Raw genomic sequence first — 25,289 nt, forward strand, 5'->3', positions numbered from 1 at the left:
TATAATTTTAAGAAACAGTAGTGAAGAAATTGTTTTTGTCATCAACAAAGTGCTGGTTGGGCTGGCGATCAGATTCATTTGTGAAAATCCTCATTCACATTCACTCAATGAAATTTGTATCCTATTCAGAGCGTCCATCAAATACTTCAATTCTTCCAAAACCATCTTTTCAATTAGGTATATTCCCGAAATCCACGAATTGCATCTCTTTCATTTAACTGAAATTTCCTAACTTTATTTTCACCAAATGCCAACAATTAATGTTTAGAGGGATTAATACCTTCGTTGTCCTCGTTTTCCTTCTCTCGTCATCGGTATTGTCATTAGTTCTTAAATTTGATATTTTTCTTTTCTTTCTTTTTTTTTTTGAAACTGTCCAAAATGTCAGTGTCATTCAGATATTCAGACCATGTAAACACAGATAGGGAAAAAAGTCAGGGTAAAAGAAAATTATTCTCTCCTAATTCTTGAATGGGGCACTTACAGTTGATTCACAGCGGTGTCCAACCTACGGCCCCTCCCGGAGAGTGAACTAAAAGAGCATTTTAAATTTTGTTAATTATCAAAAAACTTCTCATTAAATGTTTTGTTCAATAAATGTAATTGTGTATTGTACTTAATAAAATTTTTGAATATTTTCAACTTTACTTTTACAAGCAACAACATATGAAAAATGTAATTCACTAAACAAATCTAACTTTGAATTTTTTTTGAATATGGCCCCTGTACTAGAAAAATTTGGACACCACTGCAGTAGAAGGTGGACCAGAGCCCATTGGGAATACCCCCTGATCTGCTCACTCTTGACCAGCGCGACTTCTCCGTATGTGAGACAGGTGGTCGGATAGGTTTTACCAGGTACCAATAAGTTGTTGATTGGTACTCCCTTTAGCTCTCTTAATTCAAGGAGCAGCAGCACTAATTGCCTGAAGGCTAGAAATATGAAGTGCGTACTGAGTTAATTCTCTCCTAATCCGTTTCTAACAGAAAATTTTCTTTGCTCAACGGAAAGAATTTTAAATGTAACTTTGAAGGGGAATTCAAAATAATTCGCTATAAAAGCACTTCGTTAAACAGAGGTCCGACTGAGTAATTTAGAATTATAAAAATAGTTATACAGTTTTATATAGAAAATATCTTAAAAATAGGCAGTGAAAAATGCAAATTTAGGTAAATAATCTTAAATTTATTTGAACAGTAGGTAAATATGTGAAAAAAATTTACGGAATATTAAAAATTTCGAAGTTCATTACATCCAAATGTCACTGTTAATAAGGTGCCGGTACACTGTACCGTTGCATACCGTTCCAAAAAAGGCAATGAATAGCACTGTACTATAAACTTCTCCCCAACAAGTGACTGGATATTAAAAAGGTACCCAACAAAGCTGGCATGAAAACTAACAAAGAGAGAATTGCTGTGTTACTGATTGCAAACACAAGGTTGAAAATCACAAGATAAAGCCATTGCACATCGGTAAAAGTCGAAGTCCCCAGTGTTTTAAGCATGTCAACATAAAATCTCTGTGATTTATAAAAATAGCTAGAACACTTGGATGACAAGTGATATTTTGGCTTCACTGTTTGAATGCGAGTTTGTACCATCAACAAGATACACTTACTTTCCAAAAAGCTTGAAGAAAAGGATCTGTTACAATTGGCTTGCTGCCCAACTCATCCTTCAACCAATGTCTTGAAATCGAAAGATGGCAAAATTAGTGCAGTTGTTTTCTGCCAAGGAAAACAACTGCACTAATTAAGCCCATGGATCAGGGCATTATTTGAGCCTTCAAAGCCTACTATCATAGTGAACTACTTGCTGGTGTTGTGAACTCAGAAATTCAAGTTCTAGAATTTCTGAAAATTAACACCTAAAGATGTTGCATAAAATATTGGATTAGCATAGGAGAAAGTAAGCTAAACAGCAACTGAAAAGTGCTGGAAAAAATATATTGGAAAAGATGAGATCACTAATAATAATCTTGAATTAGCAGCATTTTTAGAACAAGAAGCAAGGCTGCTTCTATATACTTAGTGGTCTTGGAGCAAATGACCTGGCTGCGGAAGCTTCAGCTGCACATTACCTAAGTGAGGAAGAAATCGCAGCCTCCATGAACAGCGAGAAGATAATCAACAAACAGGACAGTGATGTAGGGAGTGACTCAGAAGATAATGTGGATAACTCGTGTAAGGAAAAAGCCAGAAATGAACAAAGTGCTTGAAAACATTAATGAGGAGATGGCATGGTTAGAACATCACAGCGATAATGAACATCTTCATTTAATGCATCTGACTGCTATTAAGAATTATGTACTGAAAAAACGGTCTGGCATCAGTTCTGGCAAACTAAATCACATGACTATTTCAGTATGGTCAAGATGTAAGATGCAACTGTAAGACTGCACAAGATGTAAGTGAAATGATAAAACCTTTAATGCTTTATGCCTTTTAGTCTGCATACTCATAAAACATTAGTAAATATAAAAGTATTTATTTACTAAGTAAAGTGTATTTATGTCAACACACACACACACACACACACACACACACACACACACACACACACACACACACACACACACACACACACACACACTTTACTATTTATATCAAAATTACGATTCCTAAAAGGGTCAAAAGAGGGATAGCTATTTTGTTGAGATCTGCAAGGGAAGTCCTTATGAAATGATTCTGAATATCTAGTTACCAAGCTCTGTAACGTGCATATTCAAAATCTTTCCTTATAGACATCAGTGAGGTCTATACTATAAGGTTCTAAGAATAAGTGAATTAGTGAGTGAGCAAGTAAGCAAATATATGTATTTCGTCTCAAAGATGTTCTTTATTTATGAACAGTATCTGAAAGCATGCTGGACTACTGTAAAAAAGCACCTTATGCTCTATGACATAAAAATAAATTTTTTTTTGTTGGTTGAAGATATAACTGAAATTTTCTCCATCTTCCTAAAGGTAAATCCAGTTTTATTGAAGTTGTTTTTCAAGCAATATTTTATGGTTTCTACAAAGTAATTGCATGAAATAACCAGAGAGATGCAGTTCAATCCCTTTTATCAACTTTCAGCTTTCTTAGGCACATGGAACCTCACAGGTGATGCTCTGAATTTTTGATGCATTGAGGGATTGCCATTCTAGTTCACCCATTTCCTAGAAGTAACAACAAATAAAACTATATGGATTAAAAACAAAAAATGACTGGAAAAAAATGTGAGAACTCTCTAAAGGGCTGTTCCATCCCCTTGACCTCATACCACTGCATTTGTGAATAAATAATAAGTCACCCAGTTTTTCAACATGGTAAAATTAGATTCTAATTGTGATACAGTCGATTCCGGTTATTTGGGACACATCGGGACTAGTGCATTTTGGCCCAATTAAGCGGCTGCCTCAATTATCCGAAGTTTCATGTAAATAGTTAAAAATACAATGTACCCCCCTTTACAATTAGTTCACTGTACAATCAAATCACGTTACGACGAACTCACCATAGTAAAGTACTGTTCACTATACAATGTGCAGTAAGTGCCAGTCATTGTGATCACGTTTGTGAATTGAATTTTAATTCTATTAAATAGTGATTCTAATTAGTGAAAATAGGAGGAATATTATTCACAGGCTATAAAAGTAAAGATATATTAAGCACAAATTTACCCTTTATTACTTACCAATTAAAAAATTAATTAAATGATACATGAAATTCGGAAGAATATACGTGATAATCGGAATAATTAATACGTGCTGTAATATGTACATACTAACTAAACTAGTTGACATTTCTGTTCATTGACATTTGTGGGTGGGGGTTAAAATTTAAAACAGTAAAAAGATAAGCAATCAATAACAAAAAACACGGCATGCACAAATTGCAAGTAACACAATATGGGCAAGTGGGAATGGAGTAACGAGTTACAAAGCTTTAAAAATAGGAATGAAGAGAAGATTCTGAAAATTATTTTTTTTTATATGATTGAAGATTCCATGGAAGTGTAAACACATTTTACCATAATAACCCACAGAATTCCAGCTGTCAGCATTATCGCAAATTCAATAAGATCGTTTATGACAGATTGCACTAACAGAAAAGCCCAATAAACAGGTGACTGCTAATTGTTTTATGGTTGTGACCTCCAGAAATCTGACCGAACTACGTGGTACGGTCGAAGACAATCATAGGGTAATCTCCAGTGCTGCGGTCTCCTGCCCCGATTAAACGGCGTTTTGTCCCAATTAAGCGAAGTAAACCCTGGCTATTTTCTCGATTGGGTTCTGGTTTTTAAAATTTTCCCCAAATAAACAGCTGCCCCGATTAACTGGTGGCCCAAATAACCGGAATCCGCTGTATATATACAGTGTGGGACCATTTATCCAGCTACCCAGTATCCGGAAGTTCTGAAAACCGGAAACCAATAAAGTGAAATATTCAAAAAGCTTATATTATCGGTATTTTTTCTCACAATCTTAGTGTTTTTAATAACTTATATATTAACTTAGTCATGTATACATATACTGTATATACAGAGCCAGTGAGGGCAGGGCAACCGGGGCACAACCTTGTAAAGGGGTGCTAAATAGAAATTTTATTATACACTATTTTATAGATAACTGAAAGAAAATTTGTTGTCTGTGAAGTTGAGAGCCTGAGAATTTGTAATTGCTTCCCATTTAATACAAACTAAAAATGTTCAGCTTCTATTAGGAAACACTGACTGACAATATATGCACCGGCAATATTGAACACGACTGAAAGAAAAAGAAACTGCTTTAAAAGTCCTAAGAATATTAATATAAAAGTTATTTTTAAAAAATGCTGTTAAAATTTTATGGTGATAGTGATCTACCCAAGTTAATGGAACTCAGGAAAACATTACACCAGACAAAGAGTTAATGGAATGGATCCGACAGTGCCGAAGCTAAAAATACCCTCTCAATCTTTCTATTAGCATGACCCAGGCAAAACTTTTCCATGAGCAGTGTGAGTATACATCAGGCTGGTATGCAAAATTTAAGAAATATAACGGTCTTCGCATCTTGGCAGTGTGTGTGTTGAAAAAGCATCAACTGATTATGATGCTGCAGAGGCATAATTGGGGTGAGTTTGCAAAATTAATCGATGATAACAAGTTTACTGCAGTGCAGGTGAATAATGCTGATGAAACTCCTTTGTATTGGAGGTATATTCCTAGAAAAACTGTTGTTGCACCCAAGGAATCAGCACCCAGTGGGTTTAAAGACTCAAATGAAAGGATAACAGTTTTAGGTTGTGCAAATGCTGTGGGGTCACATAAAATGAAACTGCTTGTTATTGGTAAAAGCAAAAATCCAAGAGCTTTCAAGGGCTAGCAAGTGTCTTTTCAGTTATTCACATGGCAAACAAATGAGCATGGATTACCAAACGAATCTTCCTTGATTGGTTTGAAAACCATTTTGTACTGGAGGCTAAAGCACCTTGTAACATCTGCAGGGTTACCTTGTGAGAGCAAGATAAAGTTAAGTCTTGATAATTGTGCGGCATATCCTGATGCACAGTTTCTTTAACCAAAGATAATGTGTTTGCTATATATCTGCCACCTAACTGTACATTCTTGATCCAGCCAATGGATCAAGGGATACTGAGGTCAATCAAGGCAATCTATAAGAATGAATTTATGCATAGAATGCAACAAGGGTGTTGGAATAAAGACATTTCAAAAGAATTTTAATATCAAGGATGCAATCTGGGTTGCTGCAAAAGCCTGGGACAAGGTTGATGAAGACACTTTAAAACATGGTTGGCATAATTTATGGAAAGAATCAGTCTTTGATGATGACCATGAACAAGAACATAATTTCACTGGACTTAGGGTGTCAAGAGAGAAGAAAATTGTCAATGACTTGATGACTTTTGCTAGATGTTTGAAGTTAATTGTCAGGCAACACAGAAGCCTATGGTAGATACAATCAAGTCACAAAGGAGGTTAGGCAAGCAAAGGAAGATTATGAAAAAACTTTTGCAAAGGATGCAAAGAAAAACAGCAAAGATTTCTTTACTGATATAAACTCTAAATGGAAGAGGATGAATCAGATTGGTCCACTTGATATATCAGTGGTTTCACTGTAGATGATCATTCTCAGATAGCTGCCAAACTAACTAAATGAGTATTTTGCATCTACATTCACACATGAGCAGTTATTCAAGTAGGAGAGGGCCAGATGTTTATCAAACTGTAACAGGGAGTTAAATGATTTTGTAATAACTGAGAGCACAGTGGAGGAGAAATTGTTGAAGTTAAACATAAGAAAGGCACATGGGGTAGATGGGATCTATCCAGTTATATTAAAGGTGGTGGCAAAAGGAGTAAGCAAACCCTTAGCCATAATTATGAGAGCATCCTTGGACGCAGGGGAAGTCCCCACAAACTGGAGATGTGCAAATGTCTCTCCAATTCACAAAGGGGATCAAAGGGTGACATGAGTAATTACAGACCTGTCAGTTTGACTTCCATTCCAGGGAAAATAATAGTCACTGGTTAAAGAAGCACCGCAGGATCATCTAGACAAGACAGCAGTAATAATTCAGACACAGCATGGGTTTGTCAAGGGGGAGTCTGACCAATCTGATTGGATACTATGATGTGGTAACAAAGGAACTAGATGTAAAAAATAATTCTGATATAATATACTTGGATTTCAGAAAAGCTTTTGATACTGTTGCACATGGAAGGCTACTATACAAATTGGAGCAGTAGGGCATTAAGGGTAAGTTGCTACAATGGATAAAAGGATGGTTGAGCGGGAGAAGACAGAAGGGTAATCAATGGGTACTGCTTTACGTGGAATAATGTTATTAGTGGTGTCCCTCAGGGTTTGGCGTTGGGCCCACTGTTGTTTTGTATATTTATCAATGATATTGATGAAGCTATATTAGGTTTAACGTTCAAGTTTGCAGATGATACAAAGGTTGGCAGGGTTGCTAATAGCAGTAATGACAGTATGCTGCTGCAAACAGGATCTGGAAAAGTTGGGTAGATGGGCTGAGAAGTGGCAACTGAAGTTTAACATTGACAAATGTGTGTCTGTGTGTTATGGAGGTTTAATGGCGCATAAGCCGCTGAGGCTATAGTGTGCCTATTCATAGGAAACTGCTAAAAACAAATTTTTGTTGTAATAATTTGATTTTTGTTACAGTGATCTTTCAGAATTTATGATATAGTCCAATTTTTTTCAGGAAAGAGAAAAATTCATTGATATTTGCTTCCTCGCCAATAATGTCATTTAGTGTCATCGGTTCTCGCAGATTTCTCAGGGAAGACAGGACGGGTGTTCTGTCTTGTTGATACTGTGGGCAGTCAATTAGAATATGTTTCACTGATAACTGTGTTAAACAGTGTGGACATTGAGGAGGATCCTCTCCTGTGAGTAGATGGAGGTGAGTGAGATACGTATGTCCTATTTGTGCCCTTGCAAGTGGTACTAGTGTGCCAAAGCTTTTGGTACTAGTGTACCAAAGCTTCGGGTGCTGTTTCAACTGATAGAGTTTATTATTGGTTTGGGAGTGCCATAGATCTTTCCACTGTGCGAGACATGCTGTTTGTATGATGCGATTGTAGTCAGAGGCTGGAACATGGACGGAGGTTAAATCAAAAGTTGATGGATTTGTAGCAGTTTTGTCAGCGAGTTCGTTCCCCTTTATCCCTGAATGTGCTGGGATCCAGCAAAAGGTCACTGATTGATGACATTCTTCTATTTGCAATAGGAGACTTCTGATTTGATCTAACACAGGGTGAACCTTGTAGGAGGGATGTTGCATTGCTGTAATTGAGCTGAACAGGTCCGTGTATACTATGTATTTTACAGATGGGTAGTGAATCAGATTTTCTAAGGCTAATTTGATTGCATGGAGTTCTGCTGAGAAGCTGCTATACTGAGCTGGAAGAGCAGCCGAAATGATTAAAGTAGGAAATACTGCTGCTGCTCCTACCACTGAATGTGATTTGGAGCCATCAGTATAGAACGGTAAAAAATCAGCATATTTTTGAATATGGCTTGCATGGAGTTGTTTCACATTGATTATTGGTAGGCGATTCTTTCCCCATTCGTGAAGATAAGTATCGCAGGTTAATTGTAGAGGCAGACTCCAAGGTGGTTGAGAGTAATTCATTACTTGTTGTCTGTTGAAAATTGGAACATTCCAACTGTGTTATTTCAATTAGGCGTAAGCCTGCTGGTCTTATTTTAGTGGGTTTGTTTCTATAGAGATTTTGCAGTGGTGGATTAAAAAGGTATGGCTCAACAGGATGCTGCCAGCAACTTTGTATTCGGGCTGCATACTTAAGAAGCAGCGTTTTTCTGCAGAGGTAAAGAGGTGGCTCAGTAGCTTCAATATATAAACTATGAATAGGAGAGGTCCTGAACGCCCCAAGTGCAATCTGCAATGCACTAAGCTGTATAGGATCTAGCCATCATAGTATACTCTTACGAGCAGAATCATAGAGTGGAGCACCATAATCCAATCAGGATCTGATCAGTGATCTATATAACAGCAGAAAAGATGTACGGTCTGCTCCTCAAGACAAGGCAGATAAAGCTCTTAGTATGTTTAGTTTTTTGAGGCAGGAAGTACGTACAAATTTAATGTGCTCAAGGAAATTTAGTTTCCTGTCAAGGATTAATCCTAAGAATATGATGTTGTTAGTCACTGGAATGGTAAAGTTTGATATATAAAGTTTAGGATCTGTATGCATTTTTCGTTGATTACAAAAATGGATGGCAACAGTCTTCTGCTGTGATAGACAATAGCCATTTAACCTTGCCCACCTTTGGACTTTATTCAGGGATATCTGCAGTTGCCGTTCAATGGATCTCATGTTCTGGGAAAGGCAAGAAATAGAGAGATCATCAGCGTAAAGGTAGGTCTGAACAGCATTTGGAAGTTCTTTTGTGATGGAATCGATTCTAAGGGCGAAAAGGGTTGCACTCAGTACAGACCCTTGTGGCACTCCTTCTTCCTGTGAAAATGTCACAGAAAGTGAGTTGTGATATCAAACTTGGAATGAACGATTCTGAAGAAAGTTCCTAATGAATATGGGCAGGTTGCCTCGTAAACCAAGAGCATAAAGGTCACTGAGAATGCCACGACGCCAGGTAGTATCAAATGCCTTCTCTATTTCTATGGAAACCATAACAAGATGTTCATTTTTTACAAAGGCATTACGAATTGCAGACTCAGCTTTGATCATGAGATCTAAGGAGGACCTGTTCTTACGAAACCCATGTTGGTGATTACTCATTAGGTGTTCTGTTTCGATGATCCAAATAAGTCGATTATGGATAATTTTTTCAAGTAATTTACCAAGGCAACTGGAGAGGGAAATTGGTCTGTAACTGTACGGACTGGTAGGATCTCTTCCAGGTTTCAAAAAGGCAAGAACTGCTGCATGATGCCAAGAGCTGGGATAAATGTTTTCCAGAAATATTCGGTTATAATAGATCAGCAGTATTTCTAAGTTTTTGTCACCAAGGTTTTGTAACATGATATAAAACATTCCATCTGGCCCAGCGGCACTGTTGCGTGTTGTTTTAATGGTGTGTAGAAGTTCAGAATATTGAAGAGGCTGGTTATACGGAAGGGAAACTGAAGTTCGAAAGTTGATGGCACGTTGTTCAGTCGTGGTCTCTATTTTCTGGAAATCCGGAGAATAATTTGATGCCGCAGAAACTTCGGCAAAAGTTTCAGCCAAGGCATTTGCTATGTCTTCAGGAGCAGTGAGTTCTTGCCCATTCCACGAAAGAATTGGTGAAGGGGTGGTTGGAAATTTGCCAGAAATCTGTCTAATTTTCTTCCATATTAACCTGGAGTTAGTATTTCTATTTATGATAGATGTAAACCGGATCCAAGAATTCTTCTTGGCTTGCCTCTGAATGAGATGTGCTTTTGCCCTTAATTTCTTGTAGTTGATAAGGTTAGCTGTGGTTGGGGATTTACAAAATAAATTCCATGCTTTATTTTTTAACTTCTTTGCTTTTGTGCATTCTTCATTCCACCAATAGTTAATGTGCCGTCGGAACTGGGTATTCGACAGTGGAATTGAACAGTTAGCTGCAGATAGTAGTTGTGAAGTAATATAATCTGTGGCTTCATCTATCGGCTGTGTTCTCATAAATTTCTCATCCAGATTGACAGCTGACTGAAATTTTGCCCAGTTGGCTCGAGAGAACTTCCATTTCTTGCAGGGTTTGGCTACTGGCGGTGGTGCAGTGAGCAAATCACAAATAATCGGAAAATGATCACTGCCCATGGGATCGTCCATAACAGACCATTCCATGATTGGATACAGAATAGGGGAGCATATCGAGAGATCGATTGCAGAAGTTTGTCCAGTTGGTAATTGTATGTGGGTAGGTGCATTGGTATTAAGAATGGTAAGGTTTTGCTTATCTATGAAGGTTTCAATCAGTCGGCCATGCCTGTCCAATTTAGTAGATCCCCATAAGGGGTGGTGGCCATTGAAATCCCCCAGGAGACAGATAGGGGAAGGTAGCTGTATTAACAGGTTTTCAAGATCTTGGTAAGAGAAGGAATGACTTGGTGGGAGATAAATTGATACTAATGTTAACTCAATTTGTGTTACCAAACGTACAGCAATGACTTCAATTTCAGTTTTCAAAACAATTTGCTTGATTGGGGTCTTTGAACTGACCAAGATGGTTTGTTTGTTTGTTTGTTTTAGAGTTTTATGGCGCATTAGCATCTAAGGCTATAATGCACCAAGTCAAAACCAAGATGGCCACACCCCCATGAGCGGAATTTGAAGTATTGCGATCTTGTCGGTAGATAGAATAGTTCTTTATGTTGGCAGAAACTTGGGAAGTTAAATAGGTTTCTTGTATACAGAAACCAACTGGAGAGTAGCGGTTAATTAAGTTTTGAATATCGTTAAAATTGCTACAAAATCCCCTACAATTCCATTGAAGAATATAAGACATTATTGGTGTTTAGTAAAATAAGCTGTATCTGACTGTTTTTTTTGATGTGACTGTTTTATGGCGTTCAGGTTTCGGTTTGTCCTTTTTGAAAAATGGCCGACCGATGTCCATATATTCTTCCACATGTATTTCTAAGACTGGGTCTTCCTGTCTGGATGAGTCTTGAATATTCATTTTAATGTTTGAACCTCGATTATTTGATGCAGCAGCAGCATTCGTTGGAGGAGTAGGAGAAGGAGATTTCGCTGGTACTGTAAGGGCAGTATTGCTTGCCTGGTTCAACTGTTTCGGGATATTGGACTGTTGCTGGGAGAGAACAGTTCATGCCCAGTCAGAGATTGAGTTGTTTGAAGGGACTGTAACATCAGTCTGGGTGGCCACTGATTGATATTTTTGTGCGACACTGGCATATGTACGTTTTGTAATACTGGGAGCAATTAATTTTCTCGTTTCTTGAAAGCTTACTTTATTTTCAATTTTATACTTCACAATTTTCTTTTCAGTTTTCCACCTGTCGCATGTCCGAGAATAGGCGGGATGGTTGCCTTTACAGTTAGGACAGCTCATTTCTGTTGCTGAACAGTCATTTTGAGTATGATTGGTGGACCCACAGTTGGGACAGACTGGGTTTCCTCTACATGCCATTTGAGAGTGGCCATACTTTTGGCACTTATAGCATCTCAATGGATTAGGAATGTAGGGTCTAATGCGGCAAAGAAGATAACTTGCTTTTATGGAAGAAGGTAGGTTTGGGGTATTAAAAATGAGTATAATATTCCTTGTAGGTGCCAGTGTGTTGTCCTTTTTAATCATGATTCTTTTTACTGCAATTACATTTTGTTCCTGAAGTTCTTGACATATCTCCTCATTCGAGACATTCAGTAGGTCCCAGCTGGATATAACACCCTTAGATGTGTTTAGGGTACCATGGGGAGAAACTTTTACTGAAATTCCAGCAAACTTTGTAACTTTTAGTAGATGCTCCGAATGTTTCCTGCTGATTGTTCCTACTCTGTAAAGTACTTTTTTAACAAGAGCTCTTACTGAATTGCTTTAAGGACAGGAACGTAAAAGAACTATAATATCACTTTTGGAAAATCACTCTTTAAGCAGAAAGAATTCGCTCAGTCACAATTGCTTGGCACCCGGGGCCATTGACAAATATAAAGTACTGCATATGGGTAGCAGTAACCCCAGAGAAATGTACCAACTGAGTGGTGTTACCCTCAGGGTATTGGAGAATGAAAGAGACCTGAGGGTAATTGTGCAATCGGATATAAAGTTTTCTGAGAAGTACAGACAGGTTGCCAGAGTAGGTCATGGGATCTTGTCAATGATATACAGGAATATTGCGAGCAGGGATAAGGAGGTGATTATCCCCTTGTATAAGGCAATGGTCAGGCCACACCTTGAGTACTGTGTACAGGTCTGGAAGAAGCCTCATTTTAGGAAGGATGTAGAGTTGCTAGAACGAGTACAGAGGAGGGCAACAAGGCTGGTGAATGGAACAAAGGGGTGCTCTTAAGAAGAAAGGCTTTAGTTCTGCAAATTGCAGCTTCTGGAGACTAGGCACCCGCAAGGCAATCTGATAAGGCCTTGAATGGTTGAGTAGGCCCAACGCTAATGGGATTCTTCCTCTTGTTCAGATTATAAACTCGAAGGGGCATAGATTCAAACTGAGAAAAGCCAGTTGTAGAAGAGATGTGCGGAAAGTTGCCTTTAACCAGCGAGTAGTTGATAGCTTAAATAAATTCAAGGCAGAACTAGACAAACATCTGGAATGAATGGATCAGTGAAATGAGAAGGGTTTTTTTTTTTTTTTTTTTGGCTGATGCTGTATAAGTTTGCTTTTTTGCATCATGGGCTTCTGTTAATGCTAATGTCCTGAGGCCCAGCTGTTGGATTTTGATGCAGTGGAAGAGTGCCTCCATAATGATGATGATGCTGCTGCTGCTGCTCCAGTTACCCTCAGACCAACAAACAGTGAAATCTGTGACATGGTAATGAATGAAAATGAAGGTAACGAGAGTGGTGACGAGGATGATGATACCGTTGAAGAAAAAATTGGCATTGAAAGAATTATAAGCCTTACAGAAGAAATGATTCGCGGAATGGAATGGAGGAGCTTTGCTATAGAACATCGCATAATGTCTCTTTATAAAATTCAAGAATTGCTTATAAAAGAAAGACCAAAATATCTAAAACAACTTAGTTTAAAGGATATATTTCAGAAACTGGCTTCCAAGGTAAATTCTACAGGCGTGTACAGGATCTATGCATGAATCCCAGCCTTCAACTTCTGGTGGTCTCTCCCATCAACTATATCTTCCCAAAACTGTCAAGATATTTCTTCTGATGATGCCATGTAATTGATATGAATCAACTCAGCTTAATAAATATTCATATTTTATTTTCTTGCATTTTAGGCCTGGCTACCTGAATTCCAGAAAAACCCCGTATCTGGCAACCCTCAGGTTACTGGTTAAATGGTCCTATCCACCCACACACCCACACCCTGACTTACAGAAATTCGACTTTACGTAAGTTAATGCCGGCCGGTGCAAACTTAAAAAAAAAAATCGTGGAAATGCATTCTGTAGGAATAAATATTGTGAAAATACCGTAATGTGAACCCAATATATAACACATCTTTTTTTTTTTGGTAATTTGTTCCAAGTCCTTGGAAGTTGAAAATTTCGCTATATATTACTCGATTAACGCGATTAATTCGTCCCGCGAGCGCATTGTGCAAAACGGAAATGCGTTAATCGAATATCATAACCAATAGGAAAAATTATAATTGGTCCTTGACCTTCTGGAATGTCCATAAAGAATTTTAAAAATACCTTTTAAATAACTTTTTAATTGTATATAATGTAAAAGATAATGAAAATAATTATGGAATTGAATGTTTATTGCATAAAACAGCAATTCTTAAACTGTGCACCGCGGAATGTTTTAAATTTTCGAGGGAAACACAGCGATACTCAACATCTGTCGGATACCACGCGAACTACAAGCTCGAGGTAGTTCACAGTTTCAGCATTTCTTATTAAGTTGTTTGGACCTAACTACTAAACGAAACTGTTAGGTATTTCTTTTGGTCTGGGTGCGCCTTGAAAAAATTACTGAGACATTAAAGGCGTCGTGAACCGAGAAACTTTGGGAACCTCTGACATAAAATACACAATGAAGAAATGACTGTTGCGGAAATATTTGAACAGTGTTGACTTTCTCTTTTCATCAATCAATTTCCGATAGCCGACAACAATCTTCTCTGGGCCCTGGCGAAATAAATATCACAGAGAACATCAGACCTTTTGTTTGAGGTTCTATGCGATACGAAAGATTTCATCTAATTCTTTTACCGTTATCTCCTTCACAGTAACATTTTCACCTGGCTCATTTAAAAATTTGAATTTTTAAATGCAAGTCTGCATTGACTTTATTAGCAGGAGACAAATATGTCTTCTTCCGATGGTTGATGGAACACACTGAGGCAGGCAAACGTTTGTTTATTGACCGTACGACTCGCAGTAAGCTTAATGCGCAATTCAAATCTTTTTCAACTATCGCATAAAAAAAAAAAAAAAAAAAGATCGCGTTAACTGAAAATTTACATCGTGTAAACTGAAAAGTGGCATCATTTTTCAAATAGCGTTAACTGAATATCGCGTTAATCAAACTCGCGTTATGTGAGGCCTAGCTGTATTACTAAGCTATTTATCTCTCTAAAAGGACATTTAAAATGGCAATACCACTATCCTTTCATTGTTATCATATGTTCCCGTTATAAGAATAAATTTCGAATGCCTTTGTGATATTTTTCTAAAGCATGTTTCTGAAGGTCAAGACCAAAAAAACAATAAAAACAATTTGCACTTTCCAGTGTACTGGGCTTTTCTGTTATTGCATCTAATTATAAATGGGTAGTAAACTCGATCTCATTGCATTTGCGATAATACCGATAACTGGAATTCTGTGGGTTTTTAGGTTACGGTATTATGGTGAAATGAGCTCCCTTCACTGAAATCTTCAATCATATAAAAATCATAAATATAATTTATAAATAAATAATAATAAAACATAAATAAATAAACGAAAAAATAAATTTTCAGAATCGTCTCTTCATTCCTATTTACATATTACAATGTTGAAGGGAAAGCAACCAACAAAACGGCCAAGTGGTGGTAGTGCCAGGAAACAAAACAGAACTGATTTAGAAACGAAGATGAAAATCACAAAACAGCGTTCAGATGCTATATCAAAGATGGAACAGCTGTTAATAATATGGATGGAAAATCAGATTCAGAAGCGAGTGCCCCTGAGTCTAATGACCATTTAGCAAAAGCAACCAGTATTTATAAAGATATTAAGGATAAGTACGGTGAACCCAACACAAGTTTGTGGCAAGCAACGGGTGGTTTAATGAGTTCAAACATCGCGCTGGTTTCCACAACGTTAAAGTATGCAGTGAAGTCGCTAGTGCCAATTATGCAGCTGCAGAGAAATATTGTGATGTGTGGGAAAAAAATATTGATGAAGGCAGCAAATTTTTAACGCTGACGAGACTACTCTGTATTGGAAAAAAATGCCGGAAAGAACATACATTGCCAAAGACGAAAATACAATGCCAGGTTTCGTATCAAAAGATAGAACCTCTTGCTTGGGGCTAATGCAGTGGGAGATTACAGATTAAAATCACTGCTTATGTACCATTCTGGAAATCCTTGAGCATCAATAAAGCCACCCTACCCGTGCATTTCTGACCGAACCAGAGAGCATGGATAATAATTTCTCTCTTTGAGGATTGGTTTAAATGCTGATTCATTCCCGAGGTTGAAAAATACTGTAAAGACAATGATGTTACTTTCAAGATTTTGCTTCTATTAGATAATACCCCTGGACATCCTACACATCTAGATGATTTCAATTCGAAATCATATTTTGAATATTTCTACTGCCAAACACGACTTCACTCATCCAACCTATGGATCAGGGTGTATTTCAAATTTAAAAGCATACTCTTTACGTACAACATTTGCTCAGTAATTGTCTGCAGTAGACGATGAGAAAAATTTTATGTTAAGAGACTTTCGGAAATCGTACAATATTTACCACGCCATCTTAAACATTAATAAAGCCTGGGCAGAAATTACTAAAAGTTGTTTAAATGGCACATGGAAGAAAATATGCCCAAGGCATGTAAAAGGCTTCAAAGGATTGGAAAAAGACGAATCATATGAAGAGGTTACAGATAAGACTGTAAAGGTTGCAGAGCTACTTCAGTTGGAGGTCGATGCCAAAGAAGTGGAAGAGTTAATAGAGGAAGTAGAGAAGGAATTATCTAACAAAGAACTTATTGACTTACAGGCAGCGATAGTGAAAGAAGAAAATGCTGATGAAGCTCAAGATGAACCAAATGAGGAGCCGAGACACTTCATCGCAAGAGAGATGGCAATGGCATTTCGTGAAATTGCATTGGCAATGGTGAGGTTTGAGAAGATGGAGCCTGACAGCGAACGATTCTTAAAAGTTAACAGAGGGGTGAATGATATGCTTGCTAGAAACAAATCTACGATGAATAGAAAAAAGCCACCATCCAGTCATCCACTAATATGTTCTTTCGTAAGGTTGAGCGGCTGACCCCTTCTATATCTCCACAGCTCTCGACCTCGCAGTGGTATACTTATCAGCTGAAGATGTCGATTCTGGCAATGATGCTTGAGAGGTAAAACTTACTGACGTTATGACTGTCTCGTCTCTTTTTTTGATTATTTATTTTTTTATTTCAAAATTATAAAATTATAATTTTGAATTTTTTTTTAATTGCACGCTTTTGTAATTTTTCCTGCACATGAGATAAAAAATTGAATAAATGCAATAAATAACTTCCTTTACATGTTTGTGAACATTTCTTTTTTGATTCAATCAATTGAGCGTGCACAGTTGTGAGTGCTGCACAAGCATGGGGGAAATTCCAACTCACGTAAAACCCGACTTACGCAGCATACATATATATGTAAAAATAAAAGCACAAGGGTAATCACAAAAGTAATGCATGCTGCACACGTGCTCCTCATCCCATATGCCTGCACAGCTGACATTTATCAGAATAAATATTTGGAGTTGAAACAGAGTTCCCACATTGAATGTTTGTGTACTTTTAAAAATGGATGGTGACATTGCTTTGGTTCAGATTACAGTTTCAGGTCAAAGATCTTTTATCAAAACTGAAAGTTTAAGTGGCTGAATGCCGAGTGTGTGGTGAGTCAACAGTAGATTGTAGCATGATTTCACATTGGTGTAAAAGGTTTTGTCAATGTCAGACCAGCATTGAAGATAAGCAATACTCAGGTAGACCAAGAACATACACAGATAACACATTGGCAGTCATTATCAGTCATTACCACCATTTTGGAGGAAGACAGATGTATGACCTGTGAAGCCAATAAATCTGGAATACCAAAACCATCTGTTCACTGAATTTTAACTGAGATGTTACAAAAATGTAAGGTTGCTGCCTAATGGATCCCACATTTTCTATTAGATGAACAATGAGCAGAGCATGAAGAAATTGCAACGCAATTACTTGCACACTGCCAACAAGAAAGCAAAGAGGTTTTAAAATGTATTAATGCCACTGATGAGACATGGACACAAAACTTTGAACCTTAACTGAAGCCAAAATCAGCTCAATGGAAACAGCCACCTTAGCCATGCCCCTCTCAATGTCACCAGCAACAATTAAAAGTGAAACAAATAAACATTGTGGCCTACTATTATGAGGGTATGATTGCTGCGGATCATGTGCCACTTGGAAGATCAGTAACTGGAAACTACTATATAACATTTCTTTGTCAGAAACTATGCCTGAAAATTTACCAGAAGTGGCCATAGGCATTGGAAGCTGGTGTGCTTGTACTGCATTGTAATACAAAGCCTCAGCCTGTACAGCATGTTCTCACTGATTACAAGTGGAACACTACCCCCCTTATAGTCCTGATATGAGTTCCTGCGATTACAATCTATTCCTGAAGCTCAAGGAACCACTGAGTGGACAAAGATTTTTGTCTTTAGAAGCAATGAGGGCAGCCATGATGCACATTAGCCAGCTTAACTTCAGCAGACAGTTAAGTGGCATTCAAAAATTACCCAAACATTGGGAAACAGACATAAAGTGTGAAGGAAACTACAATGAAGAGTTTAATGTAAATTATGTTTCAAAAGAAATTCGTTTCAAATTAACCATGTTTGTGAATTACTTTTGGGATAACTCTAGTATATATAAGTAGAGATATGCGTGTATGTGCAATTTTGAAATTTTCCACCTGATTTTATCAACTTGAAAACCAAAGTGACTAATAGTTTCATGTTTATATTTTATGACTGTAATGGATTCCCCCTCATTTTTAGTAGAATTAATAAAAGTTTCTGTATATCTCTGCTTACATATGTAACATATAAGCAAAAATAATGCACATGTGCAACTTTGAAATTTTGTGCTCTTAATTGTAATAGAAAATTTTCTGCAATGGTAAAGTAACTACATTACTTACTGACTTATTTTAAAGTGGCTATTAGTTTCATGGTTATATTTTTTAGCTGTATTTTTTTTTTAATTGCATGTGTAGAAAGCATAGCAATTTTTAAACATTTAATTTTTTAAATAAAAAATAAAAGTTAGATACAAAAAAGTAATGAAATCTATTAAGTAGTGATGAAAGTGAATTAAAAAAAAAAAAAAAACATTTTCCAAAAATAAAAAGCAAAGTTTGTCACCTGTCAGATGCCCACAATCCCCATATTTCAAGAAACAGGCATGACCAGCACCAGGTTAAGACAACGATTAATTGTATCATCACTAATTTTTTTTAAATACGCTAAAACCATAGATCCCTTTATTTTACAATATTCTGTCACATATTTATTGACATAACTTCCTACCAATAACAACATACTATTCCTCCGAAATGTATTTTCTTATACAGGGATTTGAAATGGCACTGGTACTTAAGTTCAAGAATATCGCGGAACATTTCTTACTTAGCCTTATATTTCATGATTTTACCTCATGATTTTAACGTTTTCATTCACACAGAATTAAATATTCTGTATTGTTTAGATGCAAAAATATTACTCTTTGTACAGTCACTGCATACCTGTCATGATCTTTTTCAACTAGATGATATCTTGCCCTAAAAGCTACTAAATGGGCATAATATGCTGGAGCTGGAATGGAAACTGAACGGGTGCAACGCACATATGTATGACATAGCTGATAGGTTAGGCACTGAAGTTCATCTGCAGAAAACTGGTTATCATCCCACAGTACATGATAATGAGATGGTCGACTAGTACCCTAAAATATAGAAAATTAAAAATAAAATACATAAGTGCAAATGTATTAGCTATATAAGAAAGAACACTTCATTGCTATCTGTACTGAAATTATTATTTTTTGCAATGGTTAAATGAAGCATAAACAACCCAGTATAGGGGAAGAATATCAAACTGACAAAGTAGGATAAAAAAGACACTACACTTTGTTTGAAATTAAAAAAGCGAGAGATAATAGAAAAATAGCATCTCAAATATTGCTTTCGGTTAACCTAATTGCTCACAAGAAATAAAAAATAAAAGGTAAGAACAGTAAAAAGTAATTGAAAGAAGAGGAATACAGTGTTGCTCGGGCAGTTAAGGGGTGAAAAACCCGCACCTGTAGTATGTAGGACCCTAGACATAGGCCTGGGAGTATGCTTCATGTGTTTAAGTAAGTAGTGCTATAATATAATCATAACAAAAAAAATCTCAACTCAGTAACACATTGCAGCAACTCCTGTGAGTCTAAACACACACACTAGGCATTTCTTTTGTTTTTCGTGGTGCATTGTGGATGGAATGATAGCAACACCTAGAGCTGTTTACATTCAGTGCGCCATGTTTGGTTTCGTTGTGAATTTTCCCTCAATTGTTAGCGGGTTACACAGTGTTATTATAGTGCTATTTCTCATTAATAATAATAATAATCATTTTTGTGTAACCATGAGCTCTAACCGTAAGGCAGTGTGTGTGTGTGGGGGGGGGACAAAAAAGAGCGCGAAACACTAATAATTAAGGAGAAAATGGATGTGATTCGTCGCATGTAGTCTGGTGGGCGTTGGTTGGATGTGCGTAAGGTGTAAGCCTTCTACTGTATCAACATTTATGAACAATGTTGATAAAATAAAGTGTACACAGACAGAGATAACAAGCGTGTCATCCTGCAGAACAACTTATTCATGAGGGAGACAATGGAAAAATTGGGGAAATTGTTAGCACTGTAGGTTGACGATATGAATCAAAATAACGTTCCTGTTACATAGGCAGTAATTCTGGACAAGGCAAAGTCATTATTTGATGAAATATGTGAGGAGTCTGGTAGCACTGGCAGCAAAGGGTGGTTTCACCGGTTTAAAAACCATTCTAAAATTCACAATGTGAAAGTGTCTGGTGAGGCTGCTAGTGCTGACATTGCAGTGGCAGAGTATTCTTCCAAATTTGAATGTTTAATAGACGAAGGCAACTACCACCCTGATTTAGTTTTTAATGTGGACGAAACGAGGCTTTATTGGAAAAAATTGCCAAGTAGGACGTACATCGCCTGTGAGGAGAGGTCTTCTCCTGGTTTCAAGGTTGTAAAAGATCAGTTGACATTGCTTCTGGGTGGCAATGTATCGGGAACATTTAAACTCAAACCGATGTTGATGTACCATTCAGAGACGCCTCGTGTAATGAAGGGCATGACGAAGACATGACTTCCTGTGTTTTGGTGCTCTAACAAAAAAGGCATGGGTGACTCGGACAATTTTTAGTGAATGGTACACCCCATACTTTTGTCCACAAGTTGCTCAGTTTTGTGCAGCAAATGGTTGACTCCCAAAGTCATGTTGGTGCTGGACAATGCCCCAGGACGCCCAGCCAACCTCCAAAAAATCCACGATGACCACCTGGAAGTTGAGGATGTGCATTTGCCTCCCAATACAACTTTTGGCATTGACAACGTTGATCCCGATGATATAGATGTGTTGCTGGAGAGTCATGCTGAGCCACTTTCGAGGGAGGAACTGACTGTGCGACTTCAATAACATGAGGCTGACACACCAGAGGGAGTGGAAGAGTTGGGGCCAATCAGAACATTAAAAACAAAACATAATCAGAGTGCTCTTGTCAAAATTCGTAGTGCATTTGATGAACTCTGTGATAATCATTCTGATTGGGAACGTAGCCACGGCATCCAAAGAGGTGTCAACACGATGTTGAAGCCCTACTATAACATTTTGGAAGAAAGAAGTAGGAAGTCATGCCAGATGTCAATACTACAGTTCTTGACAAAGAAGGGAAAGGAACCCAATGACCCTCAAACCAGGAACCTCCCATTAATGTCGCCCCATTATGCCATTGTCATATAAAATACCAGTGAAGTAAATACGTACTTAAGTGATGACTCAACAGGACCAAAGTAAATTAAAATTTTATTTTATTAATTATAAGTATAAATAAAACATGTGCATTAAATGTTTAAAATATTTAATTATTTATAAACAGAAATATTAGTACATATCTGGGAAAATTTTGGGAATTTTGGAACCTATCTCATTCAATTACATTATAATTTGGTCTTGTTTTATGACCTTATTTTGCTGGAATACCAAGATACCAAGATATCCCAAAATGCCGAGATACCAAGGAGGCTAGAGGGTATTGTCTGTACATTATATACAAGCTTGAACATAAAATGAATATCAACTTGCTGTTATATTGTTAATATCGGTATGGTTGTCAATCAGCCTTTTATATTTAATAATATTAAGTGCTTTCTTTTTGATGCTCGCGTGCTCATTGTAGGGGCTGTTGCCGGTGAACCGTGGTTAGCACGGGCACTTGGAGCAGCCTGCGCCTATGCAGCCCCACTTTCAGCAGGATTCTATGTATTGTGTTGTGACACATTACTCCCGTCACCAGCATTCCAATTACTGATGAGTTGCACCACGGTCACCCTTCTGTTGCCATGTACCACCTAGGAGAGCCTTCACACACCTCGAGCATCGATGAGCTGTGGTCGTCCAATACCTCACGGGTGGTTTCCCCTCCTCGGACCACTTTTGCTAGGTACTAACCATTGCTGACTGTGGATATCCCACCAGCTGTGCCGTTTTGGATATGCTCTGACCCAGTCTGGCCATTACAATTTGGCCTTTGTCAAACTCACTTAAGTCCACTGCCTTTCCCATCTGAAGAACAAGAGTAACACTGATTAACCGAGCTCAGCATCAGATGTTTTTTTATACCGTGTCCCGAGCAGTGCCATAATTCACCCGCAGTTGCTTCGATTTGCATAACGACTTACTGGTCACAATATTTTGGCTCACTGGTGCTAATGTCTAAGTCCTTTCCAAAGTGTGTTCTAAAGCTTTGCCAGGCTTACGTGCATAACTGTACTTACAAGAAGTGATGAACCTGAAACCAGTGGGGTTTGTGTAAAACTTAGGTATGAAGTAAATATAGGGAAATCTATAGTTGTTGATGTTCATTTTTAACTTCTTGCTGAAAGCTATTAATTTCTGCATTTATTTAAAGTCTGGAATATCTATAAATCTGTCACCAATAACAGCAGTATAATCACTAAGAAATTAAAAATTAACATCAACAACTATAGCTTTCCCTAGATTTACTTCATACCTAAGTTTTACACAAACCCCACTGGTTTCAGGTTTATCACTTCTTGTAAGTACAGTTCTGCCCATAAGTCTGGCGGCGCCTCCATAGCCAGGTGGGAAGAAGCAGCAGTGCGTAGCACACACACACACTTCTTGATTAGACCAGGGTTTGAGCCCGTCACCACCAAATATGGAGGATGCTGAAAGGTCAGGGAATGACCACCGCATATCCCGGAGCAATATGGCCTTAGTTGCTAATGCTCCTAAAAACCAAAAATAACAATAGTAATAAGTCTGGCAAAGCCTACTCAAACCTATTTTGGATATCCTGCCAGACAGCAGAATTATAAATAACAATATACCTGTAATAAATGCACTGAATAATGGCAATATTTCACACATTCAAATATTTGTCTTTAATAGTACTTTTATAAGCATAGATCTAATCAACTTGAATAAAATATACAATAATTATAAACATATTTTAAATTGCAATCCTGGATACTGGAACAATCTAATCAACCTCTGAATTTCCAATAACTACATATTTGATGGCAACACTACATACCTGCAAACCAAAGGTACTCCTATGGGCAGTCCTGCAAACTGTGTCATAGCTAATCATATATCTATACTGTTCTGAACCCACCCTACCCTCAGATATAAGAATGTACAGGTACATAGATAACCTCTTGGTTATTAACTACTCCACGTTTCTACAGGACTTTGCTAGTATTTATCCTCCACAACTCACTCTGGAAAGAAATAATAACAACAACCTTTCTGCCAATTACTTAGACTTGGACATTAGCACCAAAAACTCACATACTGCTATTAACATATATAACAAAAGAGATGCCTTTAACTTTAATGTGGTCAGCTTCAAACATTGGCATTCCAACATATCAAAAAAAGTACATTCAAATATAATACTCTCTCAATGCATCAGGATAGCCACTATATGTAAATATGTAACAACAACAGTCTGTTCTTAGAGAATATCAAAAATCTCTGTAATAAACTTCTTGGCAATAATTTCCCTTCAGCCTTCCTTTGCCATAATTAAAAAAAAAAGCACTTAATATTATTAAATATAAAAAGCTGACTGACAACCATACCAATATTAACAGTATAACAGCAGTTGATATTCTTTTTACATTCAGGCTTGTATATAATGTACAGACAATACCCTCAGCCTCCTTGGTGTTTCACAGTCTACCCTCAGCCTCCTTGGTGTCTCACAGTCTAGAACACTTGTGCCCGCCAATTGGCTTATTATGTGGGGTATTATATTTTGAAGGTTATTTGGCATATATTTATGATTATATTATAACACTACTGACTTAAACACATGAAGCATACTCCTGCCTATGTCCAGGGTCCTACCCACTAAGGTGTACCCCCGGATTCCCCTTCCAATTACTTTTTACTGTTCTTACACCCATAATTGATAAGGCCTACATGATCTGGATTCATTATTCTTATATTTTCTTACTAAAACACATCTGCTGAGTCTTCTGCCAGTTTCCCTGATGAAGCAATCATTGGGCTCGCCTTTTTCATAGTGAGAACCTCTGCTACTGTGTGGTACACAAGTTCAGATGAGATACTCAAGATGTTGGCAATGTAATGAATGTTACAGGTCCTGTACAGCATTGGTCATCTTCCCGCCTTTCCCTCCCTCATTTAAATTCATTCAAGGTATTCTATTATCAATAGGATACCTTGAATGGTACGTTTTCGAGGGTTTTAGCACCATTCAATATATCCAATCAATAATTAGCAAGGCTATCTGTTTCTGTTTGTTATCTGCCTGTTTTACTAGGTCCAAATTATTAAGATTATAGGCATTAAGGCAATCTATATTTAAATTTAACAGCATACAGGCAAAATAACAGTTAGCCCAACAGATAGCTTTGAAACAAATAATACAGAAAATAAGAGCCACCAATAAATATTATTTGAGTTGTGGTGTATTTATTATATTCATGTGCAAAAGAAAGCTTATGCTGACATAAAGGGAAAGGAGATAAGAATAAGGAAAAGCCATAGCACCTCAATTTCCCCCAAATTGCTCTAATAGATCTCGAGGTATAAAAAATTTTAGAGTTAGAAAGCGAAAAGTGAAAAGCAAAGAAAACAGCTTCTAATAAAGGTGCTTTGGATATTCCGGAAGCATAACTGCCTGGCTGTTTAGTAAAGGATCCATGTAGTACAGTAAGAAGTTAAAGGATGGTATGTAATACACTGAAACTGGATTATGATAAAGAAACATAGAACATAGAAACATACAAATTGTAGAATTTATATTAAAGAAATATTGAAAGAAAACAGTAATGAAAAAATACACTGAAACTGGATTATGATAAAGAAACATAGAACATAGAAACATACAAATTGTAGAATTTATATTAAAGAAATATTGAAAGAAAACAGTAACGAAAAATGAAAAAATACACTGAAACTGGATTATGATAAAGAAAAATAGAACATAGAAACATACAAATTGTAGAATTTATATTAAAGAAATATTGAAAGAAAACAGTAATGAAAAATGAAAAAATTACTAATTGTAAGTATATTATAATAATTCAACCTATCTGATATATTA

The 25,289-nt window shown here is 37.1% G+C and overlaps 1 protein-coding gene across 1 annotated transcript in view; it reads right to left on the reverse strand.

The window, feature by feature from the left end:
• LOC150085511 (protein argonaute-2-like) overlaps positions 1-25,289 on the reverse strand; it is a 444,788-nt gene that overhangs the window by 25,351 nt on the left and 394,148 nt on the right. Inside the window, exon 18 of the mRNA XM_090373305.1 lies at positions 19,142-19,341. Coding sequence (XP_090229431.1) covers positions 19,142-19,341 — 200 coding nt within the window. The remainder of the gene's footprint in view (positions 1-19,141; positions 19,342-25,289) is intronic.

The sequence above is a fragment of the Mastigoproctus giganteus genome, chromosome 5 (assembly GCF_048544385.1).
Source record: "Mastigoproctus giganteus isolate SK-2022 chromosome 5, ASM4854438v1, whole genome shotgun sequence".
NCBI classification, from domain to species: domain Eukaryota; kingdom Metazoa; phylum Arthropoda; class Arachnida; order Uropygi; family Thelyphonidae; genus Mastigoproctus; species Mastigoproctus giganteus.